At 37.8% G+C, this 22,622-nt stretch overlaps 1 protein-coding gene across 1 annotated transcript in view; it reads right to left on the reverse strand.

The window, feature by feature from the left end:
• The window catches only part of LOC111604288 (Ig-like and fibronectin type-III domain-containing protein 2), a 44,352-nt gene that overhangs the window by 5,302 nt on the left and 16,428 nt on the right, over positions 1–22,622 (reverse strand). The window contains exons 2-9 of the mRNA XM_023322304.2: positions 7,082–7,172; positions 6,838–7,008; positions 6,637–6,774; positions 5,460–6,585; positions 5,179–5,392; positions 4,848–5,121; positions 3,727–3,984; positions 3,201–3,529 (exon numbers count right to left, since the gene is read on the reverse strand). Coding sequence (XP_023178072.2) covers positions 3,201–3,529; positions 3,727–3,984; positions 4,848–5,121; positions 5,179–5,392; positions 5,460–6,585; positions 6,637–6,774; positions 6,838–7,008; positions 7,082–7,157 — 2,586 coding nt within the window. The 5' untranslated portion in view covers positions 7,158–7,172. The remainder of the gene's footprint in view (positions 1–3,200; positions 3,530–3,726; positions 3,985–4,847; positions 5,122–5,178; positions 5,393–5,459; positions 6,586–6,636; positions 6,775–6,837; positions 7,009–7,081; positions 7,173–22,622) is intronic.

Consider the following 22,622-nt stretch of genomic DNA (forward strand, 5'->3'; position numbering starts at 1 on the left):
ATAGGTAAGGAAATGATGCTAAACGCCGCCTGATAAAATTGTTGTCCCTAAAAAACACTTATTGTATATCTATCGAGCAATGATTGTGAGACCCCACAATCAAAATGAGTCCTAAGTGACAATATTAGGTTAGTTGAGCGAGCGATGCCCCTGTGAATAATTAATGTGAACACGAGTACGTGAGCTATTAGCCAACGGCACAAAACCCTTGAAGACTCTATTCCATGAAGCAGTTACCAAGTGATATGGCAAATAAATATTCAAAGAACATTGAGACTACAAACTTTTAGTCATAAAACTACGTCCCAAGATGCTCATTTTCGACTGCTCCAAAGAGGCAAGCTTGAAGCACAATTGATGTTACTTCTTCCTCGCTCCGTCGTCCACAATCCGTCTCCCATCTCTTAGGTCAGTGCAGAACTATAGAGGAATTTAAATGTATTTTAATTGGTAAACTGTAGACTGCGCAGGAATGTTATCATTTCCCTTATACATGCATACTAAAAAGTTTTTATGGTCATCATTTAGGGTGTTTTTGATAACAAACAAACAGACCGACATGTTGTCGACAGCGGCAGTAAAAATCATTGGAAAAGTTGCGCTCACAAAAGTCAAGTTCATCAACCTACCCATTAGGGTGCATCAGCCCAGATAACTAATTCTTTGTGTTCCAGTTTGCAAATGTCCAATTTTACTACCCAAGGCTGCTCAACAAATTTAAATTCGAATGACTACGAACCTATTTCGTAGCGAATTGTTAAAGAAATAATTCATCAAAAGTCAGCAGCCCTACCATGTTCTTCTATAACAACTCTTTTAACTTCAAATAAATATATTGTGCATTATCCTTGTCTAAACTTTCACAGATATCAACAAAATAAAATTTCTTTATTAGAAAAAGAAATGGAAAAGAGTGAAGTTAATACGCTTATAAGAATAGATACTATGTCTACAACAGATCCTGATGAACTCTTTTTTCTCATTTTAATACATTTTTATTGTGATTAACAATATGTCAGCCACATTCTTAATCAATTAAGTTTATTATGGCAATAGACGAGGCCACATGCCAGCTCCACGTGACAAAAATACTCTTGACCTCACAATGAGTTTCAGATGCAACAGCCAAATAACTATATATATATAAATGTATGTATATACATATATATATTTATATATATATAATATATATATAATATATATATATATATATATATATATATATATATATATATATATATATATATATATAGATATATAGATATATATAATATATATCCATATGAAATAATGAAAGCTCGAAGCACGGGGCACATTTAAGCCAATTGACATCAGGCGGGCAGAGTAAAAAATAAAATAAGCTAAGCCAACAGCTTCGCAGCAGCTGCGTTCTCTCGACCAAGCTAACAAAACCAAAGTGAGCAGGTGAATGAATTTTGAACTGAAGGCAAAACAAGATAAAACGCTTAACCTCGGCACTTTGAAGACTAAATACCCTTGCAAATATTTTAGTTATAATTATATTTCCAACAAGTCTTATTATGTTCCCAAACTGAAGAATGATACGGTTGAGTAATTTGTATTGGGTCTCGAAAAATTTATCAACAATAAGCAAGCTCTTATAAGTTTAACAAAGCCAATTACATATTTAAGCATTAATTATTTGTTGCCCGCTGGTTTCGATTTTAAGTAAACATGATTCTTAGGTGTTGTTTCATATCTCAGATGGATAAGTATGTACATTTTGGTTTATATACAAGATCATATGCAAACAAATTATTCCATAATAAATTAATGTCGAACCCAGTGCATTGGAAACTCCTTGTATACAAACAGACAGATATGGCTATATCCATAGGATCAGACAGTACATCTACTTCCGTGCGTGCCACACTTAATGGCAAAATTATAATACAATCTGCAAGGGTATACGTTAGGAACGTCGGACAACTAATGCTGACAGCAGCTGCACGCTGTAAAGAGCTTCTCCAATATCGATTCGGAGGGTGTGTGATGCTCTGTGCTGTGTGCTGGGTGTTGGGTGCAATGTGCTTGGTGCTTGGTGCTGCGTGCTGGGTGCTGGGTGCTTGCATTCTGAGCAGGTCGCCGTCGACAGGCCGCCACTGGGGCCAGCCCACATTGAACACATTTTGCGCGCATCAACAGCAGCAGTTATAACAACAACAACAACAACATCGTAAACAACAAAAACAACAACAACATCATCAACACGCGACAAACATTTGCCAATTGTTTTTGTATTTTTTAGCATTTGCTGTTTTTTGGGGCCAATAACTCTGTTGATGGCCATGGCTGCTGCTGCAGGCGCAGGTGGCACTGCCGCTGAGCTTTGATGTGTGACAACAATAGTCAATAGCTGCAACAATGCCAATGGCAATTTATATGTATATTTTGCCAACTCTGGCTCCATTGTTTGCTTGCCAGTGCTGGGTGGAAACTATTTTGACTAGTTTATGGTCACGTGCCCGATCCATATGACAGTTATGAGCCAAACTCCCCCTTCGGCCGGACTATCCCCCAGCACGTGCCTGTAAGTGTCTAGATAGCCAACGGTGTTCTCGAATAGTTATATATACATTCAGCACAAAGTGATCAAATAAGCGCAGCACACGCTTTCAATATTAAACTTAGCATTTCATAATGGCTTGAGTCTGATTTTGCTAATGTGAGTGTAATTAAGATTCAAAGTTCGTAGACAATCGGGTATTATATTTATTATATCAAATTTGGAATCAAGCCATGATGAGCTGCTCTAATACGAGGTATAGCCTCAATCAGTCGGCCTTACCCAACATCAATGTTCCTACTTTGATAATGAAAAAATGTTATATGCTAATTGTATTATGAAAGGTGTAAGCAAAGCAGGAGTTGCGCTTCCTGTAGCTGAGTCTGTCCGTCTATTTAAATGTTCTCAATAACCAGAGCAGGCTAGACATTGGAAGAACTTAAGATATTGGCTTTATTAGAAATTGTCAATTCATGTTGTCAAGCAAGATTCATTTTTCGTCTGACTCTCTTTTTTCGAACTCCTCTATTCCTCAACAAATAAAAGCACTGAGCACAGGGTATATCTAACTAGCTAATAGACAGTACAACATCAGTCTTGATAAAATTAATGGGATCAGGGTATAAAAACTCGTTTGATCAACTTGAGCTACTATTTATATACTTAAACTCACATTTTCCAATTTGGCAACAGTCTCGTAGATGGTCATGTTATTGACTCGGCCATACTGAACTACGAATTCAATGGCATCATTAGCATCGTGCGCAGCGTCGGTCGCAGTAGTGGAGCTCGATGGTTGCTGTAAATGCATGGTATCAGCAGCTGTTGTAACATCACCAGCCACAACGCTGCTGGCAGCTTCTAGTTCATCGCCAGTTATCGTGTCGCTTTGATAAGGAGTTGTTCTGTCCAAATTGGGTGGAGTCCAGGCTATACTAATGCTTCTGCTGGTAATTGATGTTGCATGGACGTCTTCTGGTGGCCCTGGTATGTTATTGGTGCCTGGAAATCAGTCAGTTGTTTCAACGCAAATTTAATTGGCCAATATTGGTTTTGTCTGCCATTTTGGGGGTTAAGCCAACGCATTGATCAAATACTTAATTTAGCACACACAGAGTAGTGTGCAACAGTGCGAATGCTTAACCTGCCCCGACACGCCATGACAGGGGCGCAGCTGACTGCGAGGACTTTCTACTCACCTTCCTCAAAGCATTGCAAAATGTTACCAGCGTATGACAAGCAGTCGGGCATATTGCTTGCCCACGTAGAGGAGGTTGACGAGGACATGCTGCCGATGGCAGCGCCAGCTCCTGATGCTGATGCTCCTGTTGTCGATTTGGTGGTCAGCGCCAGTGGCATGACGCCGCGGCAAAGTGGCATGCATGCGTTTATAACGCTGCGTCTACTACAGCAAGGGCTGTGGTCACGTCCGCCGGCTGCACAGCGTGCCAGTATAGCTGCGAATAATCAATGAGAAGCTAATAAGGGCCACATTTGCATGAGTTTGCAGCATTTGTCTTTGATATATTGTAATTAAAACGCTGCACTTTTAGCGAGGGCGTTATCAATTTGATAATTGCATAATTTGGATACTTAACAACGCGACGATGAATGACGAAATTTGCTATTGCAACCGGTCTTGTTTATTTGCCGATTTAGGTCTATTAGCCAGCCAACCGAGCAGTAACTAATTCAGTTTAATGTTCAATACGACTCTCCTAAATGTAGCAATTAATTTACATTGATAAAAAATACTATAGATCTTTACTGCTATATTAACACTGCTATGCAGCGTTTCTAGTTCTTGTTAGGTTTTCTCCAATTTCAAGCATTATTAGTTAAGGACGACACATTGAACAATATATGCATAAATACATGATAAATATTTATACGAATATATATATATAATAACATTATTTCAATACCTTTTTTAAGTGGTTAAAATTTAAACAAGTTTTGAGAGTCTCTCAACTTTTATTTAGTCTTATTTCCAACGTTTCACAAGATGTGAATTGCCTGAATAATTAAAGCAAGTTCGACCCTAAATATAAATTTGGTTTCAACAATGTTTAAAATCAGGCTCAAACAAATTGCAGATAAAGCATGATCGCCTTAAAAAAGTTGATGGTAATAAAACAATATATACAGTATTAGACACTAAAAAGACCAAGCAATTGAAATGAATCAAGTCAGTGAAATCCTAAGAGGATTAGCCAATTGCGAGTTGATTAATCAGGATCCAGGACTGACACTAATTAGTGTTTGCTAGCTACATATGTATGTGTGGCCGTCATTAAAAGCGGGCTTGGATGCTACTCACGCATTTGGGCACGGCATGCCGGACCGAGATTTTCAATGTCTGACAGCCGTATGTTGTACGAACAAAGAGGGACACATTGTGGCAGTAGTCCTGAAGCTTTGCAGCACGTCGACATGTTGTATTTGGCAACAGGAGCTGTGACCAGCTCAGCTGGGAGTGTCCGAGTAATAAGACGTGGAGAGGGCTCGCTTTTTCCGTACGCATTAATTGATACCACATAGAACTCGTAATAGATGTCGGGCTCCAGGCCTTCAAGAATGAGTGGCGGCTGGCGCTGCAAAGTTAATTAAATTAGTTCACCAATCCGGCAAGTAGCCCCAATTATACATGCCTTTTCCACAGTCAGATAGTCATCGCCAACGCCGAGACGTCGGAACTTGACGTGATAAGTGTTTACAGTGTCGCCGAGACGCTTCGGATTATTCCAATCCAAAATGACAAAATTATCTGTTTTTGCAACTGTACGCAGCTTAGATGGAGGATCAGCCAGCACACCATAGCCTTGATATAGACAGCTGCTATACTCAGACATAAAGCGCAGACATCTGTGCCATAGTAAAACGGATTATATATGCATAAATCCAATAGAAAACTAACTTTCTTCTCACTTACTTAAACAAACTGAAATCCAGCGATGTCAGCTTCCCAGCACATATCGGAAAGCATGCAGCGGGTATGCCACGGGCCCTGCAACAGGGCGTATGATCAATGTTGTTGGCCAAGCAACTGAAGGTGATGTTCGACCATGGCGCACAAACCATTAGGTCTGGCAGCGTAGCCAAGTCCGTTTTCTGCGGATCGCACATCTTGTCCATGCACAAGCGATGTGTCATCCCGCTCGATTCGCAACAGCTGCGTATGTCGGGTAAGGTGGGCATCACCTGCTTGTCCGGGCTGCCCGCCTGGGACTCAGCCACTGATGCGCTGGTGTGTGTGAAAAAACGAAGACGCTCATTTGGCAAGCTAGTGCCAAACTCGTTGACGGCCGTCACTATAACAGCATACATAGTGAGGGGGGTGAGCTTGTCGAGCGAAAGGAATGTTTGATTGGCAGTGACATTGTACAACATCAACTGCTCCGCATCGGGAGCATCTTTAATTTGATGCTTAACCTCACCGCTCAGCTCATCTTCGTCGAAGCTATGCAAGACTGTCAGGTTCACAGTATAATATGAGACTTGGTCGCTTAGCTTTTGTGGTGGAGACCAGCTTATGTTTACACTTGTTTCGCTCACATTATCTATTGAGACTAGCGTCGGTGTACTGGGTATCAACTGAATACCCTTAAGAATGCACTGAAGACCAGTCAAGGTGTGCTGCACACACGAAACGCGTGTCTTCAATTTGTCTGTAAATGGTGTATATTCACCACGACACATATCTTGGCACAGATCCGGTATTTGCTTCTCCACACAACATGGCACATGGTTACGGCCATCGGCCATGCATCTGACTATGCTCGGAAAGTCCTTTTCGCAAGCCTCGGGATCGATGCCTGTTGTGCCATCCAATATGTTGTGAACGTTGCAAAAGCCCATACACTGAGTAGAGACATTCGCATGTTCACAGCACTCGGTAAAATCATGAGTTAGCTGAGGGGGGGATTGACTTGTGCGCCAAAAGCTACGGTTGTCCTGCGCGTTGAGGGGCGGTGGCAAAAGAAAAACATCAGTAGATTCAGAGGCAACTGGATCTGTCACATTGACCTGCAAGCCCGGTATAGTTGACAGCTCCTTAACTGAATTCCAATTAGTATGGGCTGAGTGGTTCTATAACCCAGACAACTTACCTGTCAATATGTGAATACTGCGCAATACGGGATCGGAGTTCAACTCACAAATGTAGGCACCCGAATCAATTGTCTTTAAGCCTTTTATCAGTAACACCCAAACTTCCCCGCCCACGTTCGAATCACTCCCCCTTGGATCTGGGTACAAGGAATTTCGCTCTGCTAATTGATTTCATTTTATTTAATTTCATCTGTACTCACTCTCATCATGTAAAACTCTAACACGATTATCCTTGGTAACACGCACCGTTCCAGCCGTCAAGATCTCCTCACCCTTCTTCCATATTACTGTATTGTTGCCTGAGTTTTCAGAGACCACGCAGGTTAACAGCGCGTCTTTGTTTTCGAATATCAGCGATGGTCCACCAGTTCCTAAATCATAGTTGATTGCAAGTTGACATGGCTGGACAATTGGCCCAATTTATAATTTATTAAATTGACTTACCAATTGGCACACCTGAGTTAACGTTCGTTAATAATAGACATATCGTTATTATTGGCAACACGAACAGCTTGAGCATTATTCCTTTTATTGCCTGGAAAAAAAGAAATTAAAAATAAATAAGTTTTTAATTTAAAGGAAAAGTGCAACTTGATTGGAATATTTTAGTAGTTTTAATAATCCAAATAGTACCAATTTGGAAAAGAATTGTTCTTTATATTCAGAGTGAATATGCTCATTAAATAAGATTCCTAATGGTTTGCTCCAAGCAAACCAAGCAATCTGCTCTGCCCAATGGAGTATATGGTTGATATAGACAGCAGTGAGGATTGCCTGACTTACAAATGTCAACAGTAGCTCAGTTGTTCAATTTTAAGCTTCTAGATAAAAACTTTTTAAGATACAGTTCTAAGATACAGTTCCAATTTGCCACGCATCCAGTGAGAGTGATTTTATAATTTTTGATCAGTCTAAAGATGGGTTCACAAAATTTGCTTGTGAAAAATATAGAGAAGATCAACACACAACTCAATTACCAATATTTCAACTTATAATACTGTGAAAGAAATATGGGGCTGTCTATACATTCATTAATATATTCAAAATTGCACGAGTCTCTAGGACTAATACAGTGCCGATTCGAGTTTCTTTATCTGTTGACAATCTATAACTAACATGCTAAAAACTGCCTCGAAAACTATGAAAGGTACAGTTACCCACTAATTAACTTTCCAAAATACGCAAAAAAACGGAAGGACGGACAGCAAGACACACATTACATAAAGCTTATATACCCCCTTCAGATTGTGAACGAGTATAAAAATTAGTCACACACATTTACTGGGTCCAATGCATAAATAAATAGATTTCGAGAATTTATAAAATGTAATAAATTCTCGAAGTCTATTGTATGTAAAATTTATTAAGCATTAGAAACATTTTTCTAAGAGTCTGTATGAATTTTCATTCATGCTTTCCATAAATCAATATTTTCAACCAATTCCACAAGATCTTATAAGATTGGACTTATATTTTACTTTTTCGAATGGAGGAAAGTAGACGATCCGCTGAAGTGAATTTTGAATACCTCAGTATGAAGCATTGTATGTCGTATATGTGAAATAATATGTAAATCGATATAAAAGTAAAATGTTCTCCATGTTTTGTCCAAAAATATTGAAGCTCCCATTTTCAATGGGCTCAGGGCAAATAACTATGTATGTCGGACTGACAATAAAAATACAGAAATAATTTATAAAATTGTGAAGGCTAAATTAATGATGTGGTTAAAGAGGTCATTAAAGCGATTTCAATTTTTTATGCCTTAATAAAATGTACTTAGCCAGGCCCAGTAAGCGGTAATGTCATTTAAGCTACCAGCACTTTCATCATCCCCATCTAGTTATTGGCACTACGCTCGGCCATGCCACCCAGTCATGACGCCGTCATTGTCACCCCTTAGCCTCGACTGGGGATGTCTGCTAGAACATTGTTTGTTTGTCCGTGGACGTTGCTCGTGGCACTTATAGGGTATCAAAGGTCTATAGCGATTCATGCCCACTGACCAATGACAATGTCGACAACTACAATGCAAGCACACGTAGGAATATTGCAGTCAGGCTCTACCGACTGCATAACACTCGTTCAAAACTGTAGAAAATAAAGCTCTATCCGAATTACCACGCCCCATTGGGCGCATATATATATATATTCATCACATCTTTTCGATCTTGAACTCTAGCACTTAACTAATAGAGTTTCTGACATCAGAATTATGGGACATTTCACAAAACTAATATATTCTTTCACTTCGTGGATGAGTATAACAATAGCCTTGCATATTTTGTTGTAATATCAAGATAGAAGGGGATTTGACCGAGGCAGGCTGGCTGATTCACTCATTGTCAGAGTTAGTTTACGAACCTTAAACGCATTTTAAATTTGATTTGCATGGGAGAACGCGAACGTTTTCTGCTTACTAGACTGACACACCTCAGACGCCGCAGTAGTTGGATCTTTGACTCAAAGCGCCCATTCATAAATTGTTCAGGCGAAAGCTTTGCGACAACTACCTCGTATACTCGCACTGTTCTCGTGCCGCACAATAGAACGATGCTGGCGATGACTCTGCCTGTGGCAGTGTCTGTATATATATCCGTGCCTGTATCTGTGGCTCCTGGGAGGCGCTCAATTGCAAGCGTGACAAATTTGATTAAATTATAGCGCTATTGCAAAACGTTTTATCTTTCGCTTTCGCTGGCTGGCGCAGTTGCACTCCGACATAGTGCGACACGTACGAAGAGCCACTCAATTAGTTGTTCTGCTGTTGCTTTGCCTTCCTTGTTATTTCGCCTTTACAGCCATTGTGCGCACCCATAAAAGCACACATACAGACATAGGTACAGACATGCACAGCAACCCTACCCAACCCTACCCAACCCAACCCATCACTCATACACTCCTACCCTCTTATACGTATACGTGCTTTACACGGATGACATCTACTTGTCTTCATCTGCCCGTTCCCATGTCGGGGCAGTCAACATTTCAGCTCATTCCGCTCGTTCTAAGTAAATTGTATAACGTGGCGTATGAGTAATATGATATGCATGCTTCGATTCCGCATGTCGTATGGAACGACATGCCCGCTGAAGAAGATGTGGTAATCAGTTTTGATTTTATTAGCACAAGAGCACAGCGTCAAAAGAGCGGTAAACGTCTTGTCTCCTCTGCTTCATGAGCGTGACATGTGCGGGGCACTGGCTGATTTCTGGCATCTTGTACGCCTCTGTCCTTCGGGCCTTGTAGTCATTGCATTAGAATAAGTTTAACAAATTACAGTCTCAGTAATTGTTAACTAGGTTAAAATTCGTTAGCTAAGATCATAATCTGGTTTTCATAATTGGAAATTTTATTTAATTAGTCCCAGCATAACAAAAACTATTTCCTATACAAGTTAAGTTCAGCCAAGCAAACTCGAGGCTCAAAATAGGAAATAAAGCCAAGGAAAGATTAAGACTCCCAATGAAAAAATATAAATTAGTTCGTAATCATGACGGTATTTAAATAACTTTACTTCAAATTAAGTGACATTAAAATAATTGAACTACTTTCAATAATACAAATGTGGCGAAAGCTTGCTTCTATCGTATTCTTATATCAGATTAGCTCATTTGAGTTCGAATTTATCGCCCTGAGTCGGCTGCATTGAGACTATTGAACGCTGATTATTTGCTATACTAGCAACTATCGGGGTAACTTTGTATTTATTCAAATAGTGATCCAATACCTTACTAAGCGCAAGGAGTTAACGGCACAGTTAATCAAGGAATAAAAGGACTAAGCTGAAGAACGCTTTATTATATTTTGGCTATGTTCATGCAGGGTCCGAGGACTATTAGGACGAAGAGGGACTGACAAATGACAGTTGTTGGATAAGGTGTGCACTTCAAGATATCTTTTTTGATAAATGGAATACACCGCAAACATTTTAAAAGCAAACCGACAACGCTTTCCACTTTCCGGCTAACTCAAAGTTTAAACGCCTCGCCACAAGAAAGTGGTGTGAGACGGTTAGCCATGAGCTCAGTTTGGGTGGGCAAAGCCCAGCACGGCACGGCACGGCACAGCACAGCACAGCCCCGCAGTCAATTCACAACATTGTTGCCATGGCTGTTTGGCCGGTCTAGCAGGACGTGTCCGTCCTTTTAAACGTCCTTTGACTTGTCTGTATTTGGCTAAAGCTACTTTATGGCTTCTATTGTCCCTTTGTTTTTGCTTGGTTTTTTATTTAAAATATTTCTCCTTTTTTAAAGAGGTAATTTTGCTTAATTACCTAAAATGTTTACCTTGTAGCTTGTGTGTTGGAGTTTGCCCTTTTGGGCGCCCTGATAAGAACTGCGTCAGGGCGGTAGTTAAAAGTCTCCGTAAATTGTACCCTTGTGTAAAGGTGTAAAATATTTTTCGACACGGCACAGAAAAAAACAACAGCATTTTACTTTTTGCGAATGTTTTTGTTTATGCTTTTAAGCAGCTTTTCTGTGATCTGTGGGGCTGTGCCTTCCACACAGACACACACCAAAGTGTGGCAAGTAAAGGTATGGCATACTTAACAGCGGTGACAACACTCGTATGCTCTTGCCAATACGTGTGTGTTTGTGTGTTTGAGTGTAGCTAAACACCTGGCGACACTAAGCCAAAAACCAAAGCAAATTTTTACAGCTTAGTGCAAGGTAAGCAACAGTGTTTTACCAACTCTGAGGGCCCTTCGTACATTTGTAACACACGTATGCGACCTCAACGGAGCATTCGCACAGCCCATGTGAGACGGGTGAGGGTATACTTAGGCCTTTGTTTCATATATGTTGCTTAAATAAATGTAATGATAAAAAATTGCGTGACAACTTTTTGGACAACGCCGGAACCACAAAGTTATTGGACTAAGAAACTTTTCAGAGCCGATAAGCAGTCCGCTTAGCCCCTAAGCCATGGTGTACAGAACCATCTAGATGAAAACTTGCTGCTTAAGCTCTAAAAACTTTTTGTCAGCGCCTTGCAAACGATAGTTTTCGGTAGATGTGTGTACAAAATGTGTTGTTTATTAAACATTTTATGATAAGCCGTGATAATAGCGTTGTGTAGACGGCATTTCTGCCAATAAGCGAAACCAGAATTTCGAGTGAATTCACAATTATGACAGATAGATAAGATAAGACAGGAGAATTCAGGAATTAAGTAGTCGCTGCCATACTCGACCAGCAGCTCTATGAATAAGATTAAAAAATAAAATATTTACTTAAACTTAATTCCTTTCGTTTCTAGTCGTACCGAAAAAGTAACAACTAGTTGGTAATTAATTCAAAAATGTTAAACTAAATGAGAGTAGACAACAACTAAAGCCAATTAAATCATGTTGTCCGAATAAAGGATAAGTAATATTAACAATAATTCGACAATGGTCATCTTTTTTATGATGCAGTTCTTGCACATTAAGATTAAAAGAAATAAATTCTTTCAATTTATAGGTAAATCTGTGACGAAGTCAACACAGAGGCACTTGCAAACATTGGCTCTCAACCTGGGCAAAATATATTACTTTTCCAATTTGTCACACCCCAGTAAAATATTTAATTTTTAGTTAATCTTTGTGCAGGTCTTTTAATCAATCAGGTATGAAATATATTACATCAAATCTGATAAAGTCTGAACAACGTGCTTCCATGACCTAGGATGATTTCATTCAGGTAAGATACTTCAAATTTAATTTAGATATTTTCATATTGACCTTAGACCAGTTCACAAACGTCTCAACAAACTTATAAGTTAAGCAGATTATTTGTCGAAATACTTCTGTTATTTAGGTGGAAAAGAGGATCTAGGCTCGAATTTCAGGCTTCCAGCAACGGCCAATAGATGTCAAGTAATTCATATTCTGAACAGAGTAAATAGAGTACATTTTATCCTGTAACTACTTATGCACAGGGTCATTGTCCTAATTATCCAAAATATATATGAGATCTCCGTATTCATTACAGGAACCTACACAGTAAATCTGAAGCCACCAACTTTTATGGCATTCAGACTAAGCCTATAAAACGAGGCCAAATTATCGATTTTTGTCGCTAAGGCGGAAATGTGATAAGTTACCGAACAAGAGATAAACTTGTACTGCGTATGGTATATATGAGTATACATTTCGAATTTCAATTCCCTAGCTTTTGTGGAGGTCTCGTAAATATATTTCCTTCACGGGTCTGCGCTGCCTCCTTCTGCCTGTTACATACACTTTCACACAGCCGTCATAAACTGCATTCCCATTTTCAATGGTTTTCAGGGTATAAAAATTACTTACAATTGCAATGCAGAAGCAATAGTTAATCCGACATAATTGCATATGAATATATGGCAGTTTAAATAAATATAAATATAATTTTGAGAGTGTGCTGAGCTCATGTGCTCATTTTACTAGGCAAGCAGCAAAACTTTTGTGCACTTTTCATAACTTGGTTCAAGCACAAATGCACAATGCAACAACAAGAAAAGCAACAACAATAATGCAAACAAAGATGCACAAATCCGGCAAACGATAATATGTGAGCACGAATCCAAGACGCCAGACAATGCCCTACAACAATGCCTTCCAATTCGCCCCACAGATGGAAAATAACAAAAAATATTTATATGTCTAGCGGAGAATGACAGACTGTTTGATACTCTGGCTCTAAAATTTAAATTAAAAAAAAATATTTATTTCTTTTCATTTAAGCAATCTCTGCAATAATTCTTCTTCCGTCACTTCCAGGCACAAGTCAATCTATCCAGAATGATTGGTATTATTTACATATATATTATTTAAGACATCAACATGCTTATATACATTCAAAGTATATAACTTGAGAAATCTTTTAAGACATTACATTTAGAGATAAAAAAATAAGGTGTAATCAATTAAATGTATTTTATACATGCGTCTATGCCGAAAGACTACCGACTATATCATATGTATGCCAAGCTGTTTTCCTGCGAAACTTTTTATTATAATCTTCAAACAGTCGCTTAACTAACAAGTAAGAATTCCGTAGCTCATGTCGAGCTGCTGTTTCATATTTATGCCAGACAATGTATATATGGACATACGTATTGATAAAATGTAAGAATGTTGCAGTCAGCGCTACCGACTACATGATACTCTTTCAAGGTCTAAAGGATTGGTTTTTTCTGATTTCCCACTCCCTTAAGAGGCATATCCATACACATATATATCATTATTAGGAAACGTTTTTACTTGTTTATCTTGGGCTGCGAACGCAAGTATATGTTCCAAATGTTTCTGTTTTTTTCTGTTGCAGATATGATTAACACTTTTCAAATATATATTTATAGAGCTTAGTTCTTCTGATATGATCCGATCTGTCTACTGTCTACGATGCCGGTCCGGAACAGTTACATATGTTGCATTTACACAAAACGCTTTTTCACTTTTCGTTGCTCATTTTCCATGGGTAGTCAGTATGAATTATCATACAGTGCCGACGCAATAGTCAACGTTATAATCATTGAAAAAAAAAGAAAAGAATACAAAAACAACGGCATTGACTTTACATTTCCGCCGCTTTGCTTGCTGACTTCCGTCGTTTCCATGCTTCCCAATGCCAAGAACAGTTTGTGGGGCATCATTTTTGTTGCATATCCCATTTGTGGCACGCATTTCCAGCAGCCATACATACACTGCATGCGTGTGTGCGTGTGTATGATTGCGCTGTAGGTACACGTACATATATAAAAATATCTCTAAGCAGTCTAAAGCATGCAAGACACGCCCACACGAACACACGCCCAACCCTAAAGTGACTTACGGCTTACGCACACACATCCTGATAAGCACACACTCACGTCACATATGCATGTAGATATGTGTGTAGATTCATGTGTTAACTGCAGCTCGTACGCGCAGTGGCAACAACTTAAAAGCCAGTCAACTCAAAAGTGGCAACAACTGACGTCTGACATCTGAAGCCCGATGTCGGATGTCTGATGTCTGATGTCTGACGTCTGTCGACGTCAAAACTCTACAGTTAACGGGCTGACGAAGTTGTAGAAGTTGATGTTACATGGCCGCAGATGCAGCAGCCCGTTGACGCGGGCTCAGTTTGTGCGGTTAGAAATTAGATTTACAAGTCTCCCGGCATAGCGGCAAAGAGCCATTGAAAGCCCTAAAAAGTGGCAACAACTTTTACAAAAGTAAAACAAACGCCGTTAGCTAGAGCGCTATGCTCTATGCTCGTATGCCCAGTAGTACTATTACATGTCCTCACGGGACGCACGGAAAGGTAGAAGACAAGAAGTGCAACTGTTTTGTTGGTCTTTGGACAAATTGGGTAAATTGGGCAAAGGTCTGCGCCAAGAGGTAATCAATAGAGTATTTACTTTTCAGCACATATTTTTTTACAACAACTTAATCCCTTGACAAGGTCTGCACTAAAAGTTGCAAAACATTTATGAAGGCCATTTTCACAGCACAAGTCAAAAGTTTAAAGTTGTTCAAAATGGGTTAGGGTAGGTTAGATTAAGGTAGTTTGCACCTGAGCCAAAATCATTACTAGTCCTGTGATCATCTAAGAATGGCTACAAGCTGACACCCACTTAACATGTCAAGTTGAATACTCTAGTGTGCAGCAATCGTACTTTGCGCGAATAGCAACTGCTGTTTTAATTCGCGATGCGCTATTCGCCATTCGCATCTTGGCACGGGAAACTTCGGATTGCGGTTAACTCAATTTCAACAAAATGTCGCATCAATAGACAAGGATTGGCGGCAAGTTCGCCTAGCAACGTGGGGTAAAGTCAAGTAAACACAGTGTGTAGGTGGGCGCTAATGAGCTACAGTTGCAGATGCGGGTGAGCAGGAAGCTGGTGCACATGGAAGTTGGCAACTATTTTACACAGTTGGCAACTTTTTACTCTAGCTTGTACACTCGATGCTGATGCTGATGCTGATGCTGTGCTGTCGCTTGCAGCTTGTTGGCAGCACTTAAAGGCTTTGTGCCATGCACATGCTTTGCCAAACTGCCAACGCGTTGCCAGCCTTCGCTTATGCTCTTGATATTTTTGACGTGTTCGTTTGACATTTTTGTTTCCGTTGCTGCTGCTGCTGCTGCTGCTACTACTACTACTACTGCCATTGCTGTTGCTGGTGCTATAACAGGTTGGCTGCACTTTGGGTAAGTTAACTGCTACTGAAAGGCAATTTTGCATTATTTTCTTTTGAGTTTTAATTAAAATTTCACATGTCAACGATTTTTAAAGTTGGTCACTGCGTGGGTGCAAACATTGCCACGCAAGCAATGGCTGTTTTATCGTCTTCGAAACCAAAAAGTATCCCTTTACCGCAACACTCAGACAGCTTCCAATTTTTGGCACACTCCACACACCTCACAAACGATGGCAATACAAATATTTTGAACAGTAATTAACATTGTTCTACATCATAATTCGTCTACTTTTGCTGTTTATGAAAAAATTTATCTTGGTAATTTACATACCTAAGACTTACGCTTCAACATAAAACATATACCGATTTGCAAGCAATAGACATTGAAATGGCCGAAACTGGAACTTAACGATCAGATGGATTGATCTTTTATACACTTCCGTAACATTGATAGTATCGTTATCAAATTAATTTTGATGATCTTTAATCATAGTTGGTTGTAATTTTCGTGTTTAAAATGATTAATTCTGAAGCCATTATATGTATTCAAGACATGTGTGAATCAATCATTATCTAAGTTATTTTCATTGAGGAAACTTGCTTATATCATAATAAACATTTGGCATATGCTGTAGATTATTATACAATCATGTCAGGCACGGTACATCTGCTTATCTATTTATTTACTGTTCTCTCTTTATTTATATATTAGCTCTGATATGATACAAGCATATGAGCCGCGCAAGCTTCGTAATAAAAATGCTAAAAACCAAATAAATTTTGATTGGCGTAGGCTTGGAATTAAAACTTCCGTCAGTTAATAAAGTGTTGACTATTATAAATGATTAATCACTGTACCTTACTAGCTAAATATATATTTTTTAAACAAATAAACTCCAAACTTAGTGGTCTTTCAGGTAAATTCCAGTCGGAAAAAAAACTTGACGGAAAATCACCGAACTAACGAGCTCTTTTTGATTTCATTGAAAAACTTTATACCATTCAATTCATGTGTAGGTCATACGATAATTAGGGAGAAATCTGACAAACCTTCAAATTTTTCACTTTCTGTGTCCATAATTTTTAGCATCTTTAAATACGTGTTTTTGATGCATTTTAGGTATTATTTAAGATATTTAAATTTTTACAACACAAAACTTACATTGATTTCTCATTGATCAACGCTATGAGAAATTAGCTATCGGATAAAGTCAGATTATCTAATTTATAAGAAATATTAAATTTATATGTAAATGGGAACTGTAAGAAAATACACAATATCTATTTATTCTCTACAAGTAACGAAAGATATTATTTGATATGTCTATCTTTGTTGTGTCTCAAGTTTTTGTCTGTCAGCTGACTGAATATACCGACCGCCTGAATATAAGTAGATTGAGTAGCTCGTCTTCTGTGTAAGCTTACCAATATTTTTGCCTGTTACGAATATTTGCATAAAAGCTTTATGCCTCGAAATACCACTTTCCTTGATGTTACCATTATTATGGCAATTATAAAATAAAATGATATTGTTCATTCATTTTTACGGAAAATCGTATTGCTTTATATACCCAATTTGTATAAGCCAATTTAAGTTTTTGAATATAATAAACACATATCAGCTGTATCACATCACAATAATAGATATTAGAAATATGATTTTTTCGAAATTCAGGGAAGGCTTAGGTAACTATCCATACGGAAACCCACATAGTCAATTCTACGTTTCGTCTCTAGTGATCTTCAAGCTACTCTAAAAAAAAAAGAAATCGAAATATCGACTTATAGCAATAAGCTTGTACTGCACGTGGTATACATATATATTTCAAGTTTCAAGTCTTTAGCTTTTGTAGCTTACAATGGATTTAGCGCACAACAAATAGTCTCATTGATTAATTTCTGAAAAACTAAAAAAGTGTTTGTTTAACATAAAGATTGAAATATAATATGACTACATTATTTTCCCATAAAAGTGAAAATAAACTATAATAATTACCAAAAATTAGTCACAAAAAACAAGTTGCAACCAATTCATCAATGCCACGATTCCCACCTCCCAGAGGTCTAATCTGTTATTCCAATAATGTGAACACGAATGTAAATAGTAGAGGACTTTGTCTATTCAGCAGTGAAAATAGCTTCGGACACACTCACTGGACTGCGGAGCATAATGGTAAAATATATGCACTCTGTGTCTCAAAAGGAAAAGTTCGCTTGTGGTACCACAAAGTTGATTTATAAGCAAACTTCTGAAACACGAAATTGTTAACTACCGTCAACAAACGGGGCAGAGCAGCTCGCTTACGAAATGTCCAACATAAGTCAGAAGTACTTTAAACAGCCAGAAACGCATTACGTGAATGGATTAGCGTACAGATCTTACTAAATGAGCCAGTATGCAATTCTTATTAAATATTTAACTGGAAAATAGCAAGGTACCTATAGTGATACTAGATATATTAACTAAAAATCTCAAGATACATTATTTCGCTTATATGTAATTTATTATTAAGGTTAGATCGATAGAAGTATATATAATATATAGAATAAGCTTGTTTTCAAGATCTTTACTTTAAGCACTATAGAATTTTATGTTGAATCATATTTGGAGCTCAAAGCCGATTATCGTTAAAAGGCTCATTTAAGCAATATATCAACCAAAAGCAGTGTCTCGGTCAGTATTGTATTTAAAATGTTTTCCTTAAGCTAAATTTCTGCAAAGAAGAACATAATCATACCGTAAACAATATTCTGGCTCAAGCAGGGAATATATTTTGGCTGCTGTACCTTTTAATACTGCATAGACATCGGGGGGAAGGTGTGGCGGGGCGGGCTATAAGTCCTCAGTCAAATCAGTTGTTGGCAGAAATTTCGCAATAAAAAATCTAAGAAATAAAAAGTTTTGATGCCGCCGCAGCAGCCAACGCACAATCGACAAGTTTTGCGTTGGCTTAACTTCTGCCACAAAATTTAGTTTCCGGCTTTTGATGGCTTGCAGTTTGTGCTAGCAATATGTATTTGTTGGCTGCCGGTTTGCTCAACTCCTTTGCTCAACTTTAACTTTTTTCCACTGCATAAAAGTTGTCGGCATGGTGTTGCTTATTTGATTTTGCGCAGTTTTTGTTGTAAACAATCAACGGACGGACATCACCATGTGTACCACAATAGCAAAAACCAACCCAAAAATATGCCAAAATGAGACGGAAGTGTTAAGCTTGACGATACCCTCTCAATATCGCTGTATGGCATATTCCGAATGCCCTTTGAATTTAAAAACTAAAATTGCATTTCATCTCTTAGCTATATTTTAACATCAAGTATGGTGTAATCAAATACTTCATTGAAGAAAATTAAATACATAATAGATATGCTTTCCATTTGATAAAAAAAAAAACTATATTCTTAGTTTTTGTCGTTGCTTTCTTTCTTTCAATTCGTTCGTAGTCGACTACCTTCTAAGACCTAATTAGCTTTACGTAAGACAACATAGATCCAATCTTCAGTAACACACCTGCCATATATCCGAACTAGCTCCCTTTGCATTTGGCAAATACTTATTGAGTATAATATACAACAATAATAATAACAACAAATAAATTGAGTTCACATATAATACACAAGGCACTTATATACAGTTATATATTTTTTCTCTAGAAAAAGTGATATTTCTATAAATATATATTTAAAACAAGTAAGAAAGAAATTAAAAAAAAAAAGCCGACATTACGATACCTAGATTCGAACCAACGTTGCCTACACAATGTGAATTAACTCTACCAACACCGACACCGTAATTATTTTGTTTGGTAATTATTTTGTTTTACTTAATGGATATGAATGAATTTTCAGCATATGATCTACATATTCTACTGGAGCTTAGTAAAATACAATCTCTTTTACGTGTTGGCTTTATCTCCAACTGAGCTTAAATTTAAAAAATTTGTGAAAATTTTGATCCAAGGTATAACAAAAATATCAAAATTGTATAAAATATAGTTATATATAAACAAAATTTGGAGTTTCTAACTCTTAAGCCGTATGAAATATTATTTAAAAAGTGCATTTTGATCATGTTTTTAATCGATAAGAAGAAAACGGGAATAGTTATCGATTTTTGAAACAAACTTAATATGCTCGTGCTATAACCTACAAAAAAATACACACATATACATATATATATATATATATATATATATATATATATATATACATATATATATATATATATATATATATATATATATATATATATATATATATATTTGAATGAGATGATGAATGTAGATAGAGTTTGAAATTGTTTGTACTTTATGTTAATGTTAAGTCGCTCTAATGAGTACACAAAAAACAGCTGAACCCAACCACTGAAAAAGGATTCAATGTTCAGTTTCGCCGCAGCCGGCGTAAGAGCGTATGCCCAACAACAACAGAGCCCTGATGCTGGCTGTGAAGCAGACGAAAAGCCGAGAAGTTAAATTGGTTTACTATTTGTTAACTTTGTTGACTGCCCGTCTGTTACGCTCTGTTTGAACCTGTCTAAATACCATAATGCTTATTGTACATCCATTGCTACACATGTAAGTATGCGTGTGTCTGTGTATGGAAAAACATATAATTAGCAAGTAAGAATGTTGCAGTTTCTCCACTTGACTGTAAAATACCCATTCACGGTCTAAACGCTGTTTACCGATTTGCCCCGCACCCAACTGACGTGCACATACAATTTTCTAATCCTTAGTAGGAGTCTTCAGCAACGTAAATATAAAATGTTTGGGCTTAGGCTCCAAGAGGTATTTTCATGTTGGAGTGGAGAATATATAGACGTAGATGCGGGTTTGTTCCTAATTTCGTGATTCTAGCCCCAAATGGCTCAAAATATAAGGGGGGATCCTAGCATTAACTTGGAAGTTCTAGGTCTCAAACTATAGAATATGCACACCCCGATGGGCGTAGATACATACATTGCAAACCACACATGCACATATACATACACGTATGGCAAAGCTTTGCTTATTGCGCAGTTTATGCAGCGGCTGCGCTTGGGCTGCCGACTGCAGTGTGGATATTTCCTTTGTTTTAGATGGATTTTCTAATTTAATTTTTAAGGTATAATTATGGCACCCAGATGCTAGTATTTGACAAAGCACCAATCTCTGGTATTTGAAATTAATTTTTGCAAATTTGGGGAAGTCCAAAATATACAAAAACTCTATTTTCAATACAGGAACCTACACAGTAAATCTGAAGTCGTTATTCATTCTATGCCGAAAAAACGAGGCCAAATTATACATTTTTGATAATAGGGAAATGGAATGAGTTATCGAATTGAGTATAGTATTCACGAATATGCATCTAAAGTCAAGTCAATCTCTTTTGTGGCTTACGAGATCGGACAGATGGACATGACTGGCTCGACGTAACTCATCATCCTGATTAACAATATATATACTTTATGTGATCTGACATATACCCTGAATTCATATATATAACATATATAAAACATATATTCTAAACCAAATATATTCGCTATTCCACTCGGGGTTCAGTGTGATCAGAAATGGTCTACCAGAAAATTAGTACATATATTGATTTTATATGTTATTTATAATTTTTACTTTATATTTTCAGTCAATCTGATAGGAAACGCCAAAATTATAAAAAAATTAAAAGTATTTTTTAGAGTAACTATATAAATTTGCCATTTATAATTGGAATTGTCTATGAAAATATAAATTTTAAATTTTAAAAGCCTAGAATATAAAATATAAAAATTACCGACCTGTCACCGCGCCAATTGACGTTGATAACTACTATATTTAGCTATTGCTAATTAAATATTACTATTTAAATATTATTTGACAGTCGAGAAACAAACAAAAAAGATTGAATGACATCTCTTCCTACGCTATCGATGCCACTTCATGACAATAGCTATTGCGTTTGAATATCAAGTAACTTTGTGTGTGAAGAGATAATGAACTTTGGGTACATTGAAAGTGGTGCACGAATGAGACCCTCTTCTGGTACTTTCGAGGTTGCGATGATGAGCCGCTTCGGTCATTGTCATCTTCGTTGTCTGTCCTACGGAGACGGCGACTAATGCTTCTGCGATCCTGATGTATTGGCCGATCTACCACATCATCATCCATTGCAGGCAATCAGCATCATTAAGCTGTTGAATAAAACTGACTCAAACTCGATAGTAATAGTTTTGTTGCAGCCAAAACATGTTCTCCACTTGGAGTAAAATGCTTCAAAAACGGCTTGTACCAACAAAGTTTTTAATGGCACTGCCTCAGGCCATCGACAAGACCGGTCGATAATCGTTAGCCGTTTACCTGCGGCATCGTCACTATATCTATGAGAATTTGATTAAACCTAGAGTCCGACATCGGTATTTTCTCTGACAATGAAAAGAAGACTGTGGGTATCAAAAGTCCGGATAGGCGTTTGGCTAGCTGAAACCAACTGGAAATAATCGACTATTGGCATGAGTTGGAGTACTCCTGAATCTATAAGGAATCGTATCTGTTATGTAAAGATGACACTGGTGTAAAGATGTAAAGATGTAAAGATGACACTGCTTTAGTTGAACACCTCCTACGGACAGCCAAGACTGCTGTGAGCTGCATCAGGGTCGACAGTTAGCAAAGATATCGAACTTATTTCAACCGCTTTCAACATCTTTTCGGCCGTCCAAACTGTGTGCAGTGAGCGGATGGACTGCTTCATCTGTATCATGAACAGAGAGCCTAGGACACTTCAAATCCTTGCTCGAAATCAAATCCGCAAAATCCTCTATCGTAGACAGTATCTCGTCTTCCAGGTTCATGG

The sequence above is a fragment of the Drosophila hydei genome, unplaced genomic scaffold (genome assembly GCF_003285905.1).
Source record: "Drosophila hydei strain 15085-1641.00,03,60 unplaced genomic scaffold, DhydRS2 tig00000001-arrow-pilon, whole genome shotgun sequence".
NCBI classification, from domain to species: Eukaryota; Metazoa; Arthropoda; class Insecta; order Diptera; family Drosophilidae; genus Drosophila; species Drosophila hydei.